This window comes from Salmo trutta, chromosome 31, assembly GCF_901001165.1.
Source record: "Salmo trutta chromosome 31, fSalTru1.1, whole genome shotgun sequence".
Classification (NCBI taxonomy): Eukaryota; Metazoa; Chordata; class Actinopteri; order Salmoniformes; family Salmonidae; genus Salmo; species Salmo trutta.
In genome coordinates this window covers 25974920-26000814 of record NC_042987.1, presented here as the reverse complement: position 1 = coordinate 26000814, position 25895 = coordinate 25974920, and the positions used below count along the sequence as shown (strand labels likewise).

General features: G+C 45.5%; 1 protein-coding gene across 1 annotated transcript in view; it reads right to left on the bottom strand.

Annotated features, from left to right (window-relative positions):
* LOC115169830 (neuropilin-1a) overlaps positions 1-25895 on the bottom strand; it is a 74890-nt gene that overhangs the window by 16805 nt on the left and 32190 nt on the right. Inside the window, exons 5-13 of the mRNA XM_029725838.1 lie at positions 24248-24412; positions 21606-21772; positions 15963-16118; positions 15378-15522; positions 13844-14078; positions 13597-13693; positions 10932-11076; positions 4366-4533; positions 271-318 (exon numbers count right to left, since the gene is read on the bottom strand). Coding sequence (XP_029581698.1) covers positions 271-318; positions 4366-4533; positions 10932-11076; positions 13597-13693; positions 13844-14078; positions 15378-15522; positions 15963-16118; positions 21606-21772; positions 24248-24412 — 1326 coding nt within the window. The remainder of the gene's footprint in view (positions 1-270; positions 319-4365; positions 4534-10931; positions 11077-13596; positions 13694-13843; positions 14079-15377; positions 15523-15962; positions 16119-21605; positions 21773-24247; positions 24413-25895) is intronic.

The window sequence follows — 25895 nt, the reverse complement described above, 5'->3', positions numbered from 1 at the left end:
TATAAAGGGAATAGGGCGCCATTTCAAATCAAATTCAAATTTGATTTGGCAGCCACTCGCTGAAAGTAGTCCAATCTAGAACAGTAACGGAAATGTTCCTTCTCTTTTGTGCCTGGTTGCCAGATCTGTTTGTCCTTTAGCCAACTCCACTGTTGGTCTCTGTCATACCCAACATGCTAACAAACAACAGAGGAGTTGGCCAAAGCACAGAGAGAGAGAGAGAGATCGATGGATGAAGTGAATGAGGCGGTACTTTATGGGCGTTCTCACCTGGCACAAGTTCTTCCTCCAGGGTTGGGTCTGCCAATGTGGTGCCACCTGTCAGACACAGACGGGCACAGTCAGGGATGCAAACAAAATAGATCCTGTAGATAGATAGAGGTTGTTAGCGGAGAAGGAGGGATGGAGAGAGAGAGGTCATGAGCAGCTGAGCTCCCACATTGTTCAGCATGTTTTAAAAAATAGATCGATTTAGAGTTAGACAAAGTTAGATTTTTTGGCAGGGACATATTCAGGATGCTACCCTAAACAACATAACCTTCACTCCAAATCAAAGCTCCAAACCTACAATCTGACTTTGGATGGAATTACCTGGAATGCTTCCTACACCCAAGGATTATTATTCCCAAACTGTACAGCAAATGCTCTGTCAAACAAACAGAAACCTGAAAACACCATCCAACCTGGAACTGAGTGAGTAATGCTTAGTCTGAAGCTATTTTTTACTTTCAAAAGCCAAGAAGAAAAATACATTACAATGATATATTTTACTTTATAAGGACTGAATGATAATGCTACCAAGCTTGCTTGGACAGAATAGATACAACTTCAATTATCACTGATGTGTGAAGTGAGAGGTGTCAAGGCCCTTGAACCAAACAATGGCAGTAGAGCCCCAACCAAATGGAGAGGCTTTAGAAGCACCCTCCTGCTGTTCAGAGGTAATTAAAATACAGTACCCTCTGTATGGAAAGAATAATAAGACAAGAAAATAGTACAAAATGAAGCTCCTTATGCAAAATCAAGAGAATTATTGCTGACTATTATAAAAATGGGAACATAAGCAACCTTATCTTCCACACAGACCATCCCCTGGCATGGTGCAGAGCTATATTAACACACTACCCCTCTGTTAAGAGGGGGGGTGTTACCGATGGGTGGAAACTCAGGATACTAGACAACGAGGACTTGGAGTGAGCTAATATAAATCTCTATAAGTCTGGAACAGTATTGGTACAGGGCAACCGTAAACAGTTTTAGCTGAACTTTCACCTAATCTAAGAAATAGCTCAGCAGGAGAAGCTCTCCCTTGAGAAAAATACCCCCAACCCAAGCGGGTCAGACCAGATCTCTTCATAACATAACCCCACAGACGAGCAACCCCAAGTGGAAAGTCAACCTCCCAGCACAGAGTACTACTCCCTCATTGAAATGAAGGATAAATTCACCCAGCTGGAGGTAAGGCAGGTGGAGCTGGAACAGCAGGTGATTACACTCCAGTCAGCACAGACCCAGACAACAGTCCAGCACAACAACACCCCCTTAATTAGACCTGGAGAGCTGGAGGTGGAGAGAGACATATCTGTACTCTGGACTGAAGTGAGACGACTTCAACAGGAGAAAGAGCAGGAGAACAGAGCACTAGAGGAGAGGATCAGACTGCTGGAGGAGAGGGTAAGGGGGATGGCGTGTGACAGAGAACAACCCATTAGCGAGGTGGTCACCTCTGCAGAGAAGCCAGCAGAACAGCCCACCTCAGCTCTCGACAAAAGTCTCAACACCACAGCAGAACAGTCCCCAGACCCTGACCACGTCTACATCACAGCAGAACAGTCCCCAGACCCTGACCACGTCTACACCACAGCAGAACAGTCCTCAGACCCTGACCACGTCTACATCACAGCAGAACAGTCCTCAGACCCTGACCACATCTACATCACAGCAGAACAGTCCTCAGACCCTGACCACGTCTACATCACAACAGAACAGTCCTCAGACCCTGACCACATCTACATCACAGCAGAACAGTCCTCAGACCCTGACCACGTCTACATCACAGCAGAACAGTCCCCAGACCCTGACCATGTCTACACCACAGCAGAACAGTCCCCAGACCCTGACCACATCTACATCACAGCAGAACAGTCCTCAGACCCTGACCACGTCTACATCACAGCAGAACAGTCCTCAGACCCTGACCATGTCTACACCACAGCAGAACAGACAAATGAAGAACCCCAAGCCCAAGGGATCGCATCCCCTCTGAGCACCCCCCTGTCCCCCCGTCAGCCACCTTGATAGCCCTCCTGACAACAGAAAATATATACAAGAAAAAAAAAAGAGTGTCTAAACTCTGGTGTCCAAACACCCAGCGCGCCCTAGACCTTCTGTCTGAGGACCAACTAGGTTCACCCAGCGCGCCCTAGACCTTCTGTCTGAGGACCAACTAGGTTCACCCAGCGCGCCCTAGACCTTCTGTCTGAGGACCAACTAGGGTCACCCAGCGTGCCCTAGACCTTCTGTCTGAGGACCAACTAGGTTCACCCAGCGCGCCCTAGACCTTCTGTCTGAGGACCAACTAGGCTCACCCAGCGCGCCCTAGACCTTCTGTCTGAGGACCAACTAGGTTCACCCAGCGCGCCCTAGACCTTCTGTCTGAGGACCAACTAGGTTCACCCAGCGCGCCCTAGACCGTCTGTCTGAGGACCAACTAGGTTCACCCAGCGCGCCCTAGATCTTCTGTCTGAGGACCAACTAGGGTCACCCAGCGTGCCCTAGACCTTCTGTCTGAGGACCAACTAGGTTCACCCAGCGCGCCCTAGACCTTCTGTCTGAGGACCAACTAGGTTCACCCAGTGCGCCCTAGACCTTCTGTCTGAGGACCAACTAGGTTCACCCAGCGCGCCCTAGACCTTCTGTCTGAGGACCAACTAGGTTCACCCAGCGCGCCCTAGACCTTCTGTCTGAGGACCAACTAGGTTCACCCAGCGCGCCCTAGACCTTCTGTCTGAGGACCAACTAGGTTCACCCAGCGCGCCCTAGACCTTCTGTCTGAGGACCAACTAGGGTCACCCAGCATGCCCTAGACCTTCTGTCTGAGGACCAACTAGGGTCACCCAGCGCGCCCTAGACCTTCTGTCTGAGGACCAACTAGGTTCACCCAGCGCGCCCTAGACCTTCTGTCTGAGGACCAACTAGGTTCACCCAGCGCGCCCTAGACCTTCTGTCTGAGGACCAACTAGGTTCACCCAGCGCGCCCTAGACCTTCTGTCTGAGGACCAACTAGGTTCACCCAGCGCGCCCTAGACCTTCTGTCTGAGGACCAACTAGGTTCACCCAGCGCGCCCTAGACCTTCTGTCTGAGGACCAACTAGGTTCACCCAGCGCGCCCTAGACCTTCTGTCTGAGGACCAACTAGGGTCACCCAGCGTGCCCTAGACCTTCTGTCTGAGGACCAACTAGGGTCACCCAGCGCGCCCTAGACCTTCTGTCTGAGGACCAACTAGGGTCACCCAGCGCGCCCTAGACCTTCTGTCTGAGGACCAACTAGGGTCACCCAGCGCGCCCTAGACCTTCTGTCTGAGGACCAACTAGGGTCACCCAGCCACATAATAATACACACAGTCACAAACCACCTGAGAGCACAGCAGGGAAGGGTGGCCACAGCACTCAAGGGAGTGATTGAAAAAGCTTCTTCTACTTTGACCATCCTGCTACCATACAGTGGGTAAACGCAAGTATTTCCCGTGACTGTGCCTCAAAATCAAATGTTTACCTGGCCCACCACTCCACCAGGGACTTGAACAGCCTTTATGACCAGGCCCACCTATACAAGGCAGCAGTGTCCACCTTCGCTCAGACCCTAAAGGACATTGCTCTCAAACGCAGCCCCAAACTTCTGACCCACTGGGAATGTGATGAAAGAAATTAAAACTGAAATAAATAATTCTCTCCACTATTATTCTGACATTTCACATTCTTAAAATAAAGTGGTGATCCCAACTGACCTAAAACAGGGAATTATTACTAGGATTATATGTCAGGAATTGTGAAAAACTGAGTTTAAATGTATTTGGCTAAGGTGCATGTAAACTTCCGACTTCAACTGTATATACATAATGACATTTGAAATGTCTTTATTCTTTTGGAACTTCTGTGAGTGTAATGTTTACTGTTCATTTTTATTGTTTATTTCACTTTCGTTTATTATCTACTTTACTTGCTTTGGCAATGTAAACATATGTTTCCCATGCCAATAAAGCCCCTTGAATTGAATTGAATGGGGGGTTGTGAGAGAGTGTGTGAGAGAGAGAGAGGGGAAAGGATAGAGGGATGGAGAGAGAAAAGGAGGGTGGTGGTCAGCACCTGTTGTGTCATAGTCCTCCACTCCTGTTCCACTGTGACAGCTGGCCTCCTGGTCGTCACACTCTGACGTCAGGGTGGGCATGGTCACAGATGCGGTTGTGGTGGCAGCGAACGTGGTTACAGCAAACTTGGTTGCTACAGCCGTGGTCGGTGGGAGAGTTGTGGGCTCTGGAGGTAGAGAGAGGTAAAGAGAGAGTTGGTCCCCAACCAAGGAGGGCCTACAGCAGCACCTATATCTTCTGCATAGATTCTGTCAGACCTGGGCCCTGACAGTAAATCTCAGTAAGACAAAAATAACGGTGTTTCAAAAAAGGTCCAGTTGCCAGGACCACAAATACAAATGATATCTAGACACCGTTGCCCTAGATGACACAAAAAAATATATATACCTCGGCCTAAACATCAGCGCCACGGGTAACTTCCACAAAGTTGTGAACGATCTGAGAGACAAGGCAAGAAGGGCCTTCTATGGAATCAAAAGGAACATAAAATTTGACATACCAATTAGGATCTGGCTAAAAATACTTGAATCAGTTATAGAACCCATTGCCCTTTATGGTTGTGAGGTCTGGTGTCCGCTCACCAACCAAGAATTCACAATATTGGACAAACACCAAATTGAGACTCTGCATGCAGAATTCTGCAAAAATATCCTCAGTGTACAATGTAAAACACCAAATAATGAATGCAGAGCAGAATTAGGCCGATACCTGCTAATTATCAAAATCCAGAAAAGAGCCGTTAGATTCTTCAACCACCTAAAAGGAAGCGATTCCCAAACCTTCCATAACGAAGCCATCACCTACAGAGAGATGAACCTGGAGAAGAGTCCCCTAAGCAAGCTGGTCCTAGGGCTCTGTTCACAAACACAAACTCACCCCACAGAGTCCCAGGACAGGAACACAATTAGACCCAACCAAATCATGAGAAAACAAAAAGATAATTACTTGACACACTGGAAATAATTTACCAAAAAAATAACAGAACAAACTAGAATGCTATTTGGCCCTAAACAGAGAGTTTACAGTGGCAGAATACGTGACCAATGTGACTGACCCACAATTAAGAAAATCTTTGACTATGTACAGATTCAGTGAGCATAGCCTTGCTATTGAGAAAGTCCGCCGTAGGAAGACCTGGCTCTCAAGAGAAGACAGGCTATGTGCACACTGCCCACAAAATGAAGTGGAAACTGAGCTGCACTTCCTAACCTCCTGCCAAATGTATGACCATATTAGAGACTCATAGAATTTGAAAACAAATCACATTTTGATAAACTCCCATTTATATTGGGTGAAATACCACACGCAGCAAGATTTGTGACATGTTGCCACAAGAAAGGGGCAACTCGTGAATAAGAAACACCATTATAAAAACAACCTATATTTATGTTTATTTATAAATAAATAATGGGACATTTGAAATGTCTTTATTCTTTTGGAACTTTGGTGAGGGTAATATTTACTGTTTATTTTTTATTGTTTCACTTTTATTTTATCTATTTCACTTGCTTTGGCAATGTAAACACATCACACAGAGTCTGCACAGCTCTGCCAGGACCTAGGATCAAGGGAGACACTCAAGTGTTTTAGTACTATATCTCTTGACATAATGATGAAAATAATCATGGTCTCTAAACCTTCAAGCTGCATACTGGACCCTATTCCAACTAAACTACTGAAAGAGCTGCTTCCTGTGCTTGGCTCTCCTATGTTGAACATAATAAACGGCTCTCTATCCACCGGATGTGTACCAAACTCACTAAAAGTGGCAGTTATAATGCCTCTCTTGAAAAAGCCAAATAGTGACCGAGAAAATACAAAAAACTATCAGCCTATATCGAATCTTCTATTCCTCTCAAAAATGTTTGAAAAAGCTGTTGCGCAGCAACTCACTGCCTTCCTGAAGACAAACAGTGTACACGAAATGCTTCAGTCTGGTTTTAGATCCCATCATAGCACTGAGACTGCACTTGTGAAGGTGGTAAATTACCTTTTAATGGCGTCAGACCGAGGCTCTGCATCTGTCCTCGTGCTCCTAGACCTTAGTGCTGCTTTTGATACCATCGATCACCACATTCTTTTGGAGAGATTGGAAACTCAAATTGGTCTACACGGACAAGTTCTGGCCTAGTTTAGATCTTATCTGTCGGAAAGATATGTTTGTCTCTGTGAATGGTTTGTCCTCTGACAAATCAACTGTAAATTTCGGTGTTCCTCAAGGTTCCGTTTTAGGACCACTATTGTTTTCACTATATATTTTACCTCTTGGGGATGTCATTCAAAAACATAAAGTTAACTTTCACTGCTATGCGGATGACACACAGCTGTACATTTCAGTGAAACATGGTGAAGCCCCAAAATTGCCCTCGCTAGAAGCCTGTGTTTCAGACATAAGGAAGTGGATGGTTGCAAACTTTCTACTTTTAAACTCGGACAAAACAGAGATGCTTGTTCTAGGTCCCAAGAAACAAAGAGATCTTCTGTTGAATCTGACAATTAATCTTGATGGTTGTACAGTCATCTCAAATAAAATTGAAAGACCTTGGCGTTACTCTGGACCCTGATCTCTCTTTTGACGAACATATCAAGACTGTTTCAAGGACAGCTTTTTTCCATCTACGTAACATTGCAAAAATCAGAAACTTTCTGTCCAAAAATGATGCAGAAAAATGTATCCATGCTTTTGTTACTTCTAGGTTGGACTACTGCAATGCCCTACTTTCCGTCTACCCGGATAAAGCACTAAATAAACTTCAGTTAGTGCTAAATACGGCTGCTAGAATCCTGACTAGAACCCAAAAATTTGATCATATTACTCCAGTGCTAGCCTCCCTACACTGGCTTCCTGTTAAGGCAAGGGCTGATTTCAAGGTTTTACTGCTAACCTACAAAGCATTACATGGGCTTGCTCCTACCTATCTTTCCGATTTGGTCCTGCCGTACATACCTACACGTATGCTACGGTCACAAGACGCAGGCCTCCTAATTGTCCCTAGAATTTCTAAGCAAACAACTGGAGGCAGGGCTTTCTCCTATAGAGCTCCATTTTTATGGAATGGTCTGCCTACCCATGTGAGAGACGCAGACTCGGTCTCAACCTTTAAGTCTTTACTGAAGACTCATTTCTTCAGTAGGTCATATGATTGAGTGTAGTCTGGCCCAGGAGTGTGAAGGTGAACGGAAAGGCTCTGGAGCAACTAACCGCCCTTGCTGTCTCTGCCTGGACGGTTCCCCTCTCTCCACTGGGATTCTCTGCCTCTAACCCTATTACAGGGGCTGAGTCACTGGCTTACTGGTGCTCTTCCATGCCGTCCCTGGGAGGGGTGCGTCACTTGAGTGGGTTGAGTCACTGACGTGGTCTTCCTGTCTGGGTTGGCGCCCCCCCCCTGGATTGTGCCGTGGCAGAGACCTTTGTGGGCTATACTCGGCCTTGTCTCAGGATGGTAAGTTGGTGGTTGAGATATCCCTCTAGTGGTGTGGGGGCTGTGCTTTGGCAAAGTGGGTGGGGTTATATCCTGCCTCTTTGGCCCTGTCCGGGGGTATCATCGGATGGGGCAACAGTGTCTCCTGACCCCTCCTGTCTCAGCCTCCAGTATTTATGCTGCAGTAGTTTATGTGTCGGGGGGCTAGGGTCAGTCTGTTATATCTGGAGTATTTCTCCTGTCTTATCCGGTGTCCTGTGTGAATTTAAGTATGCTCTCTCTAATTCTCTCTTTCTTTCTCTCTCTCGGAGGACCTAAGCCCTAGGACCATGCCTCAGGACTACCTGGCATGATGACTCCTTGCTGTCCCCAGTCCACCTGGCCGTGCTGCTGCTCCAGTTTCAACTGTTCTGCCTGCGGCTATGGAACCCTGACCTGTTCACCGGACGTGCTACCTGTCCCAGACCTGCTGTTTTCAACTCTCTAGAGACAGCAGGAGCAGTAGAGATACTCTCAATGATCAGCTATGAAAAGCCAACTGACATTTACTCGAGGTGCTGACTTGTTGCACCCTCGACAACTACTGTGATTATTATTATTTGACCATGCTGGTCATTTATGAACATTTGAATATCTTGGCCATGTTCTGTTATAATCTCCACCCGGCACAGCCAGAAGAGGACTGGCCACCCCTCATAGCCTGGTTCCTCTCTAGGTTTCTTCCTAGGTTTTGGCCTTTCTAGGGAGTTTTTCCTAGCCACCGTGCTTCTACACCTGCATTGCTTGCTGTTTGGGGTTTTAGGCTGGGTTTCTGCACAGCACTTTGAGATATCAGCTGATGTAAGAAGGGCTATATAAATAAATTTGATATGTTTCCCATGCCAATAAAGCTATGAAATTGAATTGAAATTGGGTGAGAGAGGATAAGAATCCTCAGGGAAATGATACCTCTGCTGTTAGGATGTAGCAAGCAGACCGTCTACAGGTCAACCTTCTGTGATTGGATTAGGGGATATGGGGTTTTAGATGGTAATGTGTCTGACATGGTGACACCAAGCAGGCTTCCAGGCCACATGGTCTGGGTGGAGACAGGAAATTATTCTGTAACATGAGACTATGGAGAGAGGCTGGTAGCTACTGGTAGCATGATCACTACAGATAAACCCTAGTCCGATGCAGGCAGAGAGGGGTGGAACAGAGGGGTTGAAATAAAGGTGTGAAGGTGATTTGGAAAATGAATTGGACTAGATTGCTCATAGTCAATTTTCCGATGCGCCCTTGTGAGTGTGTGTGTGCCCGCTCCCTAGTAAGTGTGTACATGCAGATGCTATTTGATGTGGAGATTGTATTGATTTAGGACAGATAAAAGGAGTTGGAGAATGTAAGCAGCCAGCCACACTCTTCTTCTTCTCTCATTTTTTACATTTATCAGACGATCTTATCCAGAGTGACTTACCGGAGCAATTATGGTTAGGTGCCTTGCTCAGGGGCACGTCAGCAGATTTCCCCTAGTCGGCTCAGGGATTTGAATGAGAAACCTTTCGGTTACTATCCCAATGCTCTTAACTGCTACGCCGCCTGCCACCCATTCCACCCCCTCTCCCCTCCACTACCCCACCGTCTGTTTCTTATCCTCCTCCCTACAAGGGTAACCAGATACCCCATACCAGACCCAGATATCCCCAACCCTCAGTCACCCTCCCACTGTGACTGGTCCACCTCCCCTCCCTCACCCTCACACTATGACGGGTCCACCTCCCCTCCCTCACCCTATGACGGGTCCACCTCTCCTCCCTCACCCTCACACTATGACGGGTCCACCTCCCCTCCCTCACCCTCACACTATGACTGGTCCACCTCTCCTCCCTCACCCTCACACTATGACGGGTCCACCTCTCCTCCCTCACCCTCACACTATGACGGGTCCACCTCCCCCCCTCCCTCACCCACCCTCCCACTGTGACTGGTCTACCTCCCCTCCCTCACCCACCCTCCCTCTATGACTGGTCCACCTCCCCTCCCTCCCTCCCTCCCTCCCTCCCTCCCTCCCTCCCTCCCTCCCTCCCTCCCTCACCCACCCTCTATGACTGGTCACCTCCCCTCCCTTCCTCCCTCACCCACCCTCCCACTGTGACAGGTCCACCTCCCCTCCCTCACCCACCCTCCCACTGTGACTGGTCTACCTCCCCTCCCTCCCTCACCCACCCTCCCACTGTGACAGGTCCACCTCCCCTCCCTCCCTCCCTCCCTCCCTCCCTCCCTCCCTCCCTCACCCACCCTCCCAGGTCCATCTCCCCTCCGTCACCCACCCTCCCAGGTCCACCTCCCCTCCCTCACCCACCCTCACACTGTGACTGGTCTACCTCCCCTCCCTCCCTCCCTCCCTCACCCACCCTCCCACTGTGACAGGTCCACCTCCCCTCCCTCACCCACCCTCCCAGGTCCATCTCCCCTCCCTCACCCACCCTCACACTATGACTGGTCCACCTCCCCTCCCTCACCCACCCACTGTGACTGGTCCACCTCCCCTCCCTCCCTCACCCTCCCACTATGACTGGTCCATCTCCCCTCCCACTATGACAGGTCCACCTCCCCTCCCTCACCCACCCACTGTGACTGGTCCATCCCCCCTCCCCCTCCAGCCCAGAGTCAGGGCAGCCTGCTCTGGCACGCGTCAGCCTTTCATGTCCTAACCCTCCCACATAACACATAGCACATAACACAATCATTACACTTCCCACACTAAATGACAGGCAGGGTACGGTATACGACAGTCATCAAGCATGCAGCAAAGGCTAAATATCTACTGCCCAAGTCTTGCCACTAACGCAGGTCTCAGGTCTGTAGTTAGGAGTAGGTAAGTGAAACCTGTCTGGGATTCCATCTGTGTGTGGTCACTATGGTTGATGTCTAACTCTAGACCCTGTCAGAGGGGTCTTTTAATACTGAAATAACCCTAGCCTGGTCCTAGATCTGTTTGTGTGCTTAGTCAACTCTGTTGCTGCCGTTGTTAAGTAAAACTGTTGCCATGACAATTAATGTGCATGCGTGTGTGTGCACATGTTTGTCTGTCTTTCTATTTGTCTGTCTGTCTGTCTTGCTGTGATTGTGTGTGTGTGCTGAGATGTTTGTGCTAACTCACCATGGATCTCACAGCCCAGCAGCTCCAGTCTGAGCCCCAGGCCATCGGGGGTGGCTCTCTCTGGGTAGACCCTGAGGAAGCGAGTCAGCAGAGGGCCCAGCGTACGCAGCTCTGGGGTGTCATGGTTCTGGTTCCCAATGAAGATCTGGAAGAGAGCCAGGAGAACAGAACAGTGATGAAGACCAAACCATTTCCAGACCGTACACTACGAGACAGAAACCCGTTTTCCATCCCCACTATGCCAGCTCTGCACAGTAGCCCCAAATAGGGGGCTATTTGGGGCAAAACATTACAAGAAGGGTAATGTCAGCTCCACACACTGCTCTGTGAGTTCAGCCACCTCATACTGCACACCCACACACCCACCCACCTGACCACCCACCCACCCACTCTGAGGAAGATCATCTCCAGTCTATTGAAAAAATAATCCACTTTCTATCAAAACAAAATCTTTGGGAGAATGACATCTAGGATCTAGCAGGGTTATGAAACTAATATTATATCCTTAATATATTATTAATATATTATTATCCTTAATATAAGTATATCCTTAATATATTACTAATATATTATCCTTAATATAAGTATATCCTTAATATAGTATTAATATATTATTATCCTTAATATAAGTATATCCTTAATATAGTATTAATATATTATTATCCTTAATATAAGTATATCCTTAATATATTATTAATATATTATTATCCTTAATATAAGTATATCCTTAATATATTATTAATATATTATTATCCTTAACATAAGTATATCCTTAATATAGTATTAATATATTATTATCCTTAATATAAGTATATCCTTAATATAGTATTAATATATTATTATCCTTAATATAAGTATATCCTTAATATAGTATTAATATATTATTATCCTTAATATAAGTATATCCTTAATATAGTATTAATATATTATTATCCTTAATATAAGTATATCCTTAATATAGTATTAATATATTATTATCCTTAATATAAGTATATCCTTAATATAGTATTTTAAGCGAGAGGACATGTGAAAATAGTTAGCCCCTGCTGTGAAAAGGTTATTATGATGTCCGGGACACCAGGCCTGCTACCACCATGGTGCCATACCCTACACAGCTAACCGGGAACATTCCCAGAGCATTAGGTAACATTCCCATTAAGTTCTAGTTTGGGTTTTATCTAACATTAGGATGATAACATTGAAACAACATTCAGTGAATGTTTTTGATTAAATATATGTATTTATATGTCCACAAAATGTTCTCACCAGAGTGTTCTCACAACCTAATAAAACATTCTGGGAACCTTTAAAGAACAGATTAAATCTGTTCTGGGAACATTCTTGTAACATCTCCTGAATGTGTTTTGCACCCTAAAAGAAACATTGTAGAATCCTCATCACTGCTGGACAGTTTTTGTGTTTTAGGAACTTATCTTTTGTGATGTCCCCAGATTGTTCTCAACAGACTGTTCCCGCAACCAAATTAAACATTCTGTGAACCTAAAAAGAACAGATTAAATGTGTTCTAGGAACGTTTTTGAAACATCAAGTGAATGTATTATATAAACATCACCACAACTGGACAGCTTTTGTGTTATGACAACGTTTGCCGTGACTTAACAAATGTTCTGGGAACCTTCTGTGACAGGATCTGGGAACCTTGGTCCAATTTTGGTTTGCTGGGTAGATTCTTATGTTTCCAATCAAAGTGAAGCCTGAAGTGGCAGTTTGAAAAACACTTTGTCTGCCTCCCAAATGGCTCACTATTCCCTTTATAGTGCACTAATTGTGACCAGAGCCCCGGTCAAAAGTGGTGCACTATATAGGGAATAGGGATCCAGCCCTGGATGTATAGCTGAAGCCACAGAAATAGACTTCCTGTTTGTTCATCTTTGAAGACTGGAGGCCGGAAATTAGCTTTTTAAAAAGACACAGGAAAAAGGCACAGGGGATATCTAACGCCGCGTCCCAAATTGCACCCTATTCCCTATGTAATAAGTAAATTACTTTTGACAAGGGCGTGTTCTACATAGGGAATATGGTGCACTTTAGGACAGATAAGATCTCCCTCTGTCTACCATAAACAAGTCGCACCATCTGGAATAGATGGATATTGAAGTCAGACTGTCTTATGAAGGGGACAGAGAGTACGGAGAGTACTGCTGGATGTTTTTAATAGCTAGGTGCTGATGGTTTGCACACAAACACATTTCATCCTTGACTTTACCAACAGGATATGTTGCACTCTTGTCATCAATCTTGTCAAAATATTTTAATCACAGGATTTTGAGCTGTAATTCAAGATTGTTCATACAAAAAGCATTACAAGAATATTGACATCTTGATTTTTCCCAAAGTAACGCTAAGCAGAATCAGGTAAATAGATAAAGCACACTTTCTTTAACCTCAATGTCAACTTGTTTAGACATCGCATTGTTGTTTTTTGTTTTTAGCTGTATATATTATGTATTGTGGATGTTTTCAATGTATTTTGAACACTTTCAGACAATGTGTTTAATCGTCATGAAAAAAAAATGTGTGCACTAAAATTACAAACAGTTAACTCTGACAGCCCCACTTCCTATTGATCTGTGGGTCTCCGTTGAAACGAGAGGAGATGAATACACAGGATACCAAACATGAATTCCCAGGTTGCTTCCCTTACCTTAGGCTTAGAGCTGTTGTCTTCCTTCACCATGGTAAAGTCAGAGCCATTGTTGCTGTAGCCCACCTTGAACTTCTTCATAAACACATTCTTGTCTCTAGAAGAAGAAGAATACTTCATTAATCCATTCTACAGGCCACTGAAGATAATCTTCTGCCAAGATCCCAACCTCTGCGAAAGACACAAACACACACTGGCTCGAACCCTCCGGTTGCTGACCCGCCTATCTAACCTCCATGTTACCTACCTGTGGCGTCCTCCTTGGATGAGCAGGCCGCTGACCAGCTTGTCCTGGCCCAGGTCCATCTGCAGCCACTCGTTCCGGAAGGGCTGTCTGGTCTGTTGCTGGGTCCAGCCCGACCTCCCTGTCAGCAACCTGGCGTTCTCTGGTACCCAGCCGCGCTCTGCGTGCGATGACGCGCTGATCTGGGCGTCCGAGATTTGACCGGAGACCATCCCCAGCATGCCGGAGCAAGGGTAGTCTGTGAAATAGAGAGCGAGAGAGAGGGGGCAGGGTGAAGCTGCTGTGTCCTCATGGGCTCTATAAGGTAATAGGATACCATTTCAGACACATCCTGAGTCTGACTGAGACAGTGTGTAACAGCTTTCCCTGTGGAGATCAACTCCCCCTAGTTCCCCAGTCATTCAGTGTTAAGGTCTTGTGAGTTCGTGTGTGATTTCTTTTTACCACTGCTCTTTGTGGGAACTCCCTCTATATGTGTGTGTGTGTGTGTGTGTGTGTGTGTGTGTGTGTGTGTGTGTGTGTGTGTGTGTGTGCACATGCGTACACTGCATGAAATATAAGTGGAGGACACAGAGACAGACTGTCTACTTCCTCCCTGTGTCATTCTAAACTCTTAATCACCTGGGCCTTGTACAGTATCACACACACACACACACACACACACACACACACACACACACACACACACACACTAGCCCTGCAGTGAGAAAGAGTATAATAACATCTTTATGATGTTCTCCTGCTGAGAGAAATAAGGGAGGATATGGATCTCTGGAATGAATCATATGCTGTGCTTTGTAATATCGTAAATACTGTATGTACGATGACTCAACTTGCCTTTTTGCCTTTTTCCATTGCACTTTTACAATAACAACCTAGCATGACCCTCAACCGGCTTAGGAAGCAGTGATTCTTCTTCTTTACAACCAAGAACAGAATCCATCAGATTTCTTAGAGCACTTATTAGGAAACCAGGTAACAGTATATGGTCTATATTAGAAGTTAAAGGAAGAGCCAAAATATGCTTATGCAATTGTGTGTGTGTGTGTGTGCGTATATGTGCATTTGTGTGTATGTTTGAGAGCCGCCTGGTGATGTCTGACCTGATGTCTGCAGCTGTGTGTGTGTGTACCTGATGTCTGCAGCTGTGTGTGTGTGTACCTGATGTCTGCAGCTGTGTGTGTGTGTACCTGATGTCTGCAGCTCTGTGTGTGTGTACCTGATGTCTGCAGCTGTGTGTGTGTGTGTGTGTGTGTGTACCTGATGTCTGCAGCTGTGTGTGTGTGTGTGTACCTGATGTCTGCAGCTGTGTGTGTGTACCTGATGTCTGCAGCTGTGTGTGTGTGTGTGTGTACCTGATGTCTGCAGCCGTGTGTGTGTGTGTACCTGATGTCTGCAGCTGTGTGTGTGTGTGTGTGTGTGTACCTGATGTCTGCAGCTGTGTGTGTGTGTGTACCTGATGTCTGCAGCTGTGTGTGTGTACCTGATGTCTGCAGCTGTGTGTGTGTACCTGATGTCTGCAGCTGTGTGTGTGTACCTGATGTCTTGCAGCCGTACACCTCGAAGCGCATGCAGATGCCTATCTCCCAGGACATGGGTCTGATGCGGACGTAACGGGCTAGAGTCTGCTTGGGCAGGAACGACCTTTTTTCCTCTGTAGGATTGTGGTTCCCCTGGAAAATCTGAAGGAGGAGAAGAAGGAGGAAAACAAGAACAAGATTACTTTATTGTCCAAAAGAAACATATCTTCTGCTTTATTCCAGAATATTAGACCATATAGTCACTTTTGTTAAATAAAACTGTCTGAATCAGTTGTGTAAAATATGGCAATTATTTTCTGGCATTATTTGTCCAGAGTACAGGAAATCTTGCCTAAAGTTTTGTGAAATATGTATTGTGAAATATGTATTGTGAAATGTGTGGTCTTGATGTCCAAATCAGACTGAACTCATTCTTTCTATTAGTTACAATGTATCACTATTCTGCAACCTCTCTGGGTTTCATCCTTCTAGGGCATTTTTCCTGACCATTGTGCTCTCGCTTCTGGCAGGTTACTGTAAAGCTCTTTGTGACAACTGCTGATATAAAAAGGCTTAACTTATATCTTATGAGTCAGTCTTACCATCTGCTTGGATCCCTCCTTTATTGTGACCCAGTCCTCTCCATTGGAGCTCACGTCCAATTTGTAGGAGTGGACAAAGTACTCCTTCTTCGTCTCCTTGGAGATTGCTCCCTGTGTTCCCACAGCTGAAACAAAACGGAGGAATCCCAGGTCCACCTGGCAACACAAATTAGGCAAGAACATCCAGTTAGCTAGAACCCTGTTAGCTCATGCATTATTAGGACAAACAGATATAAAGAAATGAAAGGTCTGTATAGGGAATATTGCTGCACCTAAGTATTACAATGTTTTGACTTCACAGAAGCCTTCTTCAGGTGCAAACAAATACAATAACCAACGAGTTTTTGGGCACAGGGCAGCTCTCAATGTCCTGCATTTGGCTGTTCATCATATACAGCCTATAAGAAGAAAATTGCAAACATGCAATACAGGCCTACTAACCGTGTTAGAAAAGAGCTGACAGAAGCCACTTTGAGCTACCTGTCCGGGCCGCTAGTGTTTGTCCCTAAAGTGTCAGTTAAGATATGGGTTGTAAGTGTTGATCATGTTAAGACACTCTGAATGAATAAACAGAGAGGCTGGACTTGCATTCTGAGCAGGGCGGGGCCTGCTAGTACAATTGTGACGGACAGGATGAAACCAGTCGGAAGGCCCACAATGCCCCTGACGGTGAGTACAGGAGCGTTGGCCCTTCCTCTGGGAGCAGGGGCAGATCCACAGGAAGTCAGCTCCACCGCCTGAGGAATTCAATTGTCCGTCTGGGGAATTCCTGAGCTGCTGGTCCCTCTAAGGTTGCATCCCAAATGGCACCCTATTCCCTATAGTGCATAACTTTTGACCAGGGCCTATAGGGTAGTGATCAATATATAGAATATGGGGCTCAACCCTGGTCTCTCAAGGGCACAGGGGCATGGAGGGCAGGGCTGCCTGCTGGCTACACTGCTGCTGTTGGCTTTGTGTATTAATTATTGATGTGCTTTAAAGTAGCTGGAGCACAGCGTGGTTGGTTGCTATGTGATAATAGTGTAGATGTGTTTGTTTCTGTGCGTTTGTCTTGAGTCAGTGGCATGCTTTTTTGCTTTGTCAAATTAAAGTGTTTTCTTTCAGAGTATCCTCCAAAAGAACCGTTAGAGTGTCTTTGAGGTAATATTGATTTATAGACAAAAAAACTGTGCAACTTTATGCCTTCCTCTTTTAGGGGCTTTGAATTATGAGGTGTTTTCTAGGTACATCATTTTCCATTTTGTTATGATGAAGTGTGCTACAGTAAGTGTCCCACTCCGCAGCATGGTGCAGCTAGCCAGAGGCTAAGTCCCGAATGGCACCCTATTCCCTATAGTGCACTATGTTTGACTAGGGCCCCCTGTCAAAAGGACAAAAGGAGTGCACCGTGTAGGGAACACAGTCCCATTTGGAACACAGAGTAATGCTCCATTCTTCTTACTTCAGCTGAATATAATGAGTTACCTAATTCATGCATGTGTGCCTTCACTACATAAAATTATATTATTCATGCGTCGACAGTTTATATATTATTGATACTATTTCCAGGATACAATTCTTCACCATGTTGTCATTTTAATGTGGGCTGGATGGTGGAGGACAGGAATTGGTGCTTCGACTCCTTTGTTATGAATCCTTGGCCATATAGGTATTATGCTGATTCATTGCCTCATCTTGGCTTTTATATTAAAGGGATATAGCTCGGCCCCTTGTCTATAGCCAGTTTCCTCCAGATGCCACAGGTATGAATGAAACTACCAACCCATCACTGTGTGTAATTAATCCCCAACATGGCTGTTATTGTTGTACATAAGAGTTGAATTGTAGTGAGATTGACATGTAATTGAACCCTGTGAAGTAAGCTCATGCAGGAAAGGTTTCCTTTCCTTCCTCCTTCCTCTCCGAAGACATTTATAGAGGTATACTGCTTGAGGAGAAACGTTTGTCATTGGTCTGTGACGTAGGGAACCAGGAAAGGGCTGTACATCTGGAGAACACATTTGGACCTGGCTGTGCTGTGAGTGAACATGTTGTTCTAGGACAGAGAGGAAAAGTGAAAACAACTAGTCCTCAGAGACTGTTGGAGGAGCTCCCATCATCCTAAGAGAAAGTGAAGAATGTTCTTCTTCGCATATGATCCAGTGTCGATGTGCACATATCAGAATCATACACTAAAATGTAGTATAAATAGGCAGGGCGTGAGTTTTATTTTGGAATGTTGGATGTCATGGTAGAAGAATTGAAGCATTCTGTGGTATGCAGTGCTTAACATAATTGCCTTGTTAGAGCAAAACTGAACAGAAGAGATGTGTAATAAGCTCTTTACATTGCATTCAAAGCTGGTCCATGTAGAATATGTTAACATGGCCAAAACCGACAGCTCACATCTCAACTGACCTGACCATGATTGACCCTGTCACTTTAGGGAATCTTGTTCAGTGTATTTTTCCTCGACAACAATCCTACATGTGGTCAGAACCCCTTTCCTGTCCTGATCTTCAGCGGTATTAACCCAAGGTTACAGCACAGCACTTTCCTGAGAAAACACGGAGAGGTCTGACAAAGTGGGTCACAGCAGTCAGTCACAGCAGTCAGTCACAGCAGTCAGTCACAGTAGCCTAGCGCTGATTACAAGCTCTTCCTCTCCTCGCCATAAAAACACCAATATCCTGTTTTGAAGGATGTGCCAATGTTTTTGTTGAATCTCATTTAGTGAAGGTCTGGCTGATGAATGCAGCCGTGTCTGCCTCTTATTGTTTTCTCCATTAAAGGCCTGAGCGGAGGGTTTTATTTTCAACCGCAGGGTGTTAGCACTGCCAAGTGTGGAGTAATTAGGAATACGGGAGAATAATTAGCATCAGTCTTTTCATAGAGGAAGTCTGGCCAATAGGCTTGGCCGGCCACTGCGGAGCTCATGTCAGATAGAATAGGAGGCGCTGGACAGAGTGTTCAGTTGCTGGACAGAACGTTCGATTCAGAGCCATCTATTGCAATACAGGGCTCTGGTTCGGTTGGGAGATCAAGTTGAGACTGAGACTGAAGCTGAGAAACAAGGTATTTCCTGCCAGGACAGTCCAGGACACTGTCCAAAACCCCTCTAGTTTGTACTCAAGCTGCTTGTCTGTCCACCTTTTGGCAAACATTCTCAGCATTTTTCAATTTCTACAGATTTGTTGATGGGCACTTTGTATACAATGCTGTGCATGATTATGATTCTCAAAGAGATAACAAGTATGTGTATCAAATGTCCAAGTGGCTCAAAGAGTCTAACACCGTAGCTTGTGTGCTATAAGTAGCTAGCCATTAATTTATAGAAGACGGAGGGGAATATATAGAAACTCTAGGGATTTTACCAGGATAGGCTACAGTAAGGAACACAACAGCCCAGTTCCCAGGGGTACTCTGTCATTCGCACAGTCCACACAAATCCACGGGGGGCTATTTCTTCCTCTCCCAGAAAAGAAAGAGGGAGTGCCTTCCCATCCTTCAGACTACACTATATATACAAAAGTATGTGGCATTCCCTTCAAATTTGTGGATTTGGTTATTTCAGCCACACCCGTTGCTGACAGGTGTATGAAATTTGAGCACACCGCCATGTAATCTCCATAGACAAACATTGGTAGTAGAATGACCTTACTGAAGAGCTCAGTGACTTTCAACGTGGCTCTGTCATAGAATGCCACCTTTCCAAAAAGACAATTTGTCAAATTTCTGCCCCGGTCAACTGTAAGTGCTGTTATTGTGAAGTGGAAACGTCTAGAAGCAACAACGGCTCAGCTGCAAAGTGGTAGGCCCAAGAAGCTCACCAAACGGGAACACCGCCTGTTCTTGGATGCAACACTCACTGCTGAGTTCCAAACTGCCTCTGGAAGCAATGTCAGCACAAGAACTGTTCATCAGGAGCTTCATGAAATGGGTATCCAATGCCAAGCGTCGGCTAGAGTGGTGTAAAGATCGCTGCCATTGGACTCTGGAGCAGTGGAAACATGTTCTCTGGAGTGATGAATCATGCTTCATCATCTGGCAGTCCGACGGACAAATCTGGGTTTTTGGTGGATGTCAAGAGAACACTACCTGCCCCAATGCATAGTGCCAACTGTAAAGTTGGGTGGAGGCGGAATAATGGTCTGGGGCTTCATGGTTCAGACTAGGCCCCTTAGTTCCAGTGAAGGAAAATCTTAACACTACAGCATACAACGACATTCTAGATGATTCTGTGCTTCTATCTTTGTGGCAACAGTTTGGGGAAGGCCCTTTCTGTTTCAGCATGACAATGCCGCCATGCACAAAGCAAGTTCCATAAAGAAATGGTTTGTCGAGATCAGTGAGGAAGAACTTGACTGGCCTGCACAGAGCCCTGACCTCAACCCCATCGAACACCTTTGGGATGAATTGGACGCCGACTGCGAGCCAGGCCTAATCTTGTGGCTGAGTGGAAGCAAGTCCCCGCAGCAATGTTCCAATATCTAGTGGAAAGCCTTCCCAGAAGAGTGGAGGCTGTTATAGCAGCAAATGGGGGACCAACTCCATATTAATGCCCATGATTTTGGTATAAGGTGTTCGATGAGCAGGTGTCCACATACTTTTGGTCATGTAGTGTATGTTACTGCACTATTCTGTGGTAATGTAACGACATCCCATGATTCAAAGAACAACAGAATTATCATGCAATGCGGTCAAACTATGGAGGATGTCCCATTTGATACATGTTGTGTTTTTTCCTATCAGTTCCTTAAAAGCAGCTATTGCATTTGGTTGTTTTAAAAGACATTAGAATCCCTGCATTATTCCTGGAATTCTGTTCTGTTTCGTGAAACTAGTGAAATCTTGATTGACATGTTCATGTTCAGTTCCTAGTGTTTGGAGTGTGTGTGTAGTGTTACATAACAGCCTCATATAACAATCTGCATTTACCACAAGAGGCCTCCCCTGAGGTTGTTGTTGATACAAAACTAGATTATAGAAGCCATGTCCCTGTTGGACAGTTTGTTTACAGTGTACATAGGTAGGAGCTCAATCAACCCAAACACCAACTAGTCCAGTCAGTCTGGCCTCTCAATCATAATCATAATTGTTTGTGACTTGGTGTTGTTTATTTTCTGGCTTTTGTAGGTCTGGCATCATTCACAAACAACCTCATGACCTGTGCTACTACAATCTCTCTCTCTCTCTCTCTCTCACACACACACACACACACACACACACACACACACACACACACACACACACACACACACACACACGCACACAATCAAATTTGCGCAGACACACACACACACACACACACACAATCATACTCACGCACGCATGCACACCTACAATCACATACAGTACACACACACACACAATCACACACTCACTTCACATGACAGTAGCTGAACAGGGAGCTGTAAAGGACTAAACACACTGTCCCAACGAGTTTGAATACCCAACTCTTGCTCAATCCAGTGCTTAATATGCAGCCATAGTGTTTTATAGGCACCAATAGGATAAGTAATGTCAGTGACAGACACACAGAACCCTATTCCTCTATGTAGTGAACAGTGCCCATAGGGATACAAAGGGAATAGGGTGCCGTTTGGGACTCAGACACCGCACATGTAACCCAGCTGCCCCAGGGCTGTCTCTCTCACTTACCTGTATCCATTCTCTAGCAGAGTCTTCTGAGGGGGTCCATCCGTTCTCTTTGTAGTTGAGTCTGGAGCGTTCTGGGGACCAGTTGGGGTTGTACTGAGAGGAGGCAGTGATCTGATCTGAGGTGATCTCTCCTGACTCCATCCCCAGGCCCTCCAGACAGGTAAAGTCTGTCAGAGGAGAAATAAAACATGAGTTAGACTTTATTTGGATATTCCCCTAGAGATGATCTACATAATACCGATTCAATTATCAACAAATGATCAACTGCAATTCTGTTGTTACACAACAACTTGCTGTGGTTAGGGTGAGGGTTAGGGTGAGGGTTAGGGTGAGGGCTATGAGTCTCCATCCTCTGTCCTGTGGTGTCTGTCTAAAGCAGTGTTCACTCTTTTTCAGCAGGGACACCGTTTTTTTCAGGCAGAATTTCAGGGGACCCCATTTTTCTCCCAAATAATTTCTCGTAACCTCAAATCTACATCAACAAATAACCTTCAATTCATTGCATTTTCATCTCTTAATAAAATGAAAGAAACCAATAAATATATTTACTCAATAAAATAGTATTTGTCTAATGATCTTTCTCAAAAACATTTGTATATTGTCCCATACAATAATCTGTACTCTTAGTTTTTTGTTACTCATTTTGAATACCACTGGTCTAAAGAGAGGCTCTGTATTTGTGTGACTCATAGAGGCTCTCAATCACAAAGACAATTCATGTGTAATACAATGGAAATGAACTGTGTTTTACTGGAAACTAAAAGTTACTTGCGCAAAATCCAAATCCAAATCCAACAGGTAGACCTTACAGTGAAATGCTCAGAAGAAAAGAAGAGCATTGTGTATCTCAACTGGACATGTTAAAAGATGACCCATTCAGAACATTCTGTAAGGCGTTAGAGCGCACCAAATTCCTCTGATTAGTCGTGGTTGTAAATGCCTCACTCTCAACACCCCCGGAGTAGTACGTCGAATGCCTGTCTTTGTTAGTGTCTGTTTGGTGACCCTTGCCCCAAACACAGGTTCAGGTTAGGTTCGCTGCCCTGATGCATGTAGCCTTACCCCCAATTCAATCTCCTTAATGCTGAGTGCCAAGCAGAGAGGGACTGGGTCCCATTTTTATTTACTCTTTACAGCTGTAAAATACCAGTGGTTGGTGTTCATGTTCATGTTGGATGACCAAAACTCATCAGGAGGTTGTACAAAAACATCTCAAACAGACTCCATGTTGAAATTCCCCCGGACTCCTACAGTGATTTAGGGCCTTGTGACCTGTCCCTCTGACCCTGGTTGAAGGAATGTGTGCGAGTGTTTGTTTGTTTGTGTTTGTGTGTGCACTCACACGGCTCCCATCAGACTGTAAATCTGTCCGCATAGCCTTTCTCTGGATGGCTAAGAGCAGTGCTGGTGTTAGACAAATCTCTAATTATCCCAGATGGCTGTAGAAACACACACACACACATAAATACACACACACACTCCATGGCTGGCTAGCTGTGTGTTTTCACAGTGGACCCACACAGAGCAGAGTGATGACTGGTCTTGTCACCAGGCCTCCAGCTAAGCGTGACAGATTGAAATGAAGGCTCCATGGTGAACCCAATCACATTGCCTTTTCCACAGCATTAGTTCCCTATCAGTCTGTTTGGTAGTAGAAATGTGTGTGCCTAAATGTTCTTAAAACTGTTTTAGGAAAACTTCAGATACTTCTTTCCATTACGTGGGAGGAAGGTTGGAATGTAACATTCTCAGAAATCAGTATTCCTCCTATTTCCCCGATGACGTTATCTTATCTATAACAGTCGGAAACACCCCATACTGTGACTTTGATCGCATGAACTGTTGAAATAGTCTCTGATAAGGTCTTTCATTTGGATTGCAATGATATGTGGACATTTGGATGTTCTGTCAATGCCTGCTGAGGGAATGGAACCGAAGGAAACGTATGAATAGAAATGAGAGAATTAGCAGAGTGCTGAGGAGAGATGGAAGAAAGGACAGAGACTGTTTTGGATTCTCTGCGATGGGATCTTGTAAGTCCATCCTGCCTCTGTGTGTATGAGAGGCGTCTAAACAGACCTTATGTCACCAGTCAGTCCCACACACATTGTCCGTTCCCCCCATCCCACCTACTGTGGGTGTGTTTGTAAATTCTATCTGGAGTGCCAGATTGCGCTCAGAGTGCGCTCTGGGCGTTTGTAAATTCAGAGTGTTGTCAGATTGTCCATTCGTAAATTCAGAGCGTTTCGCTCTCGGAGCGTTCAGTGCGCACACTGGACGCTCTGGCCGAGAGTTGATCCTAGCGTTCTGACCTCACAACAGCAGTCAAGCACCCAAGCTAACCGGCTAAAGTTAGCTAGCTTGCTAGCTACTTCCAGACCATTTTACTCGCCCTAGCAGAGCTGGTTAGGCTGTTTTCATGTTACCTAGAGCGTTGGTGACTATAACTGTGCTGCTGGCAACAATTTAATTATGATTTTTGCCGACGTTTACTGACATATTCAACGCGTGTTGAACGTTCGTAAATATGTCAGTTATTCTGTGCTCTGGCACACTGAGACGAGAGCGCTCTGAAATCGGAGTAGATGGCCAGAGCAAATTTACGAACAGCCCTAGGCCGTAAGGCAGTAGGTCATACTAACCCTCTGGTCCCTGTCGTAGGCTCCTCTCTCTGACGGTGTAGTTGCCTGAGAAGCCCTCTCTGGCGATGGCGTTGTCTGTGTTGATGGTCATAGAAAGGATCCCTGTGTAGGAGATGACTCGGCCAGGACTGCTGTTACCACAGTACCGCCCGATGTGGGGTCCCACTGGGAGGGAGAAGGAGAGAATGGGGGGAAAGAGAGAGAGCGAGAGAGAGAGAGGGGAGAGAGAGAAAGGGGGAGAGAGAGAGGGGAGAGAAAGAAAGGGGAGAGTGAAAGAGGGGAGAGAGAGAGAGGGGAGAGAAAGAAAGAGAGAGAGAGAAAGAGAAGGGAGAGAGAGAGAGAGAGAAGGGAGAGAGAGAGAGAGAGAGAGAGAGGGGAGAGAAAGAAAGAGAGAGAGAGAAAGAGAGAAAAAGAGAGAAGGGAGAGAGAGAAAGGGGAGAGCGAAAGAGGGGAGAGAGAGAGAGGGGAGAGAGAAAGAAAGAGAAAGAGAGAAATGAAGAGAAAGAACAATGTAAAGTCCATCACAGCTACAACATCACAATTACTTCCTTCAATATCCCATGTTGTGATTGATTCAGCTTTTCTACAATTAAGCAATAAGGCACGAGGGGGTGCGGTATATGGCCAATATACTATGGCTAAGGGCTGTTCTTAAGGATACAGCCCTTAGCCGTGGTATATTAGCCATATACCACAAACCCCCAAGGTGCCTTATTGCTTTATAAACTGGTTACTAATGTAATTAGAGCAGTAAAAATACATGTTTTGTCATATTTGTGGTATACGGTCTGATATACCACGGCTGTCAGCCAAACAGCATTCAGGGCTCGAACCAACCAGTTTATAATCTGTAGTAATAGCCTAATTTACTGCACGAAGTCTCTATTCTAGAATGAACTTCCCTCCATTAAATGTTTCACTAACTTTCACTCTGTTATCTGACAAAACATTCTATCGTGGTTGTGTGACAACCATTAGAGGATAACAGGTTGGAACTTTCCGATGATCTCAGGTCTCACCTCGTTTGTGACTTTACACCTTGTGTCAAAAACAGACGTGACAAGTCAGGTAGCAGAGACTATGGTACGTTCACAGTGTTTATCATTAACACGTGTTCACAGGCAATATTTAACAGGTTTGGTACAGAAAAAATATCTCTCATCTCCAATTATGTGTCAAGAATTCTCTGATGCTTCTCCTTTTTCCTTTTTGTTTCCCTTTCAAATACATTGTGTCGCCTACCATCTGGGATGTCAAACATGTACACACCTCAAACACAAAGCGTTGGCAGACCCCGGGACAGAAAACACACAGGTCTATTGAGAGACATGGCCGGCCTGGCATGTTTACAGCACTAACCCAGCTGTGAGGTGTGTGATTGTTTGGTCCTTGTATGTTTCTATAGGGCTGTGTCAGTCCCTTCCTAGGGGCTGTTTCCCAAATGGCACCCCATTCCCTATTAAGTGAACAACTTTTGAGCAGGGCCCATTGCGATCTGGTCAAAAGTAGTGTACTAAATAGTGAACAAGGTGACATTTGAGATGCAAGCCCTAGCCTGGCAAGGCCCTAGTATAGAGGAAGAAGTCTCAGGGAGCCAGACAAAGCAATGTGCTCAGCCAGGCACTCCTCTGATGCTTGTCAATGTACA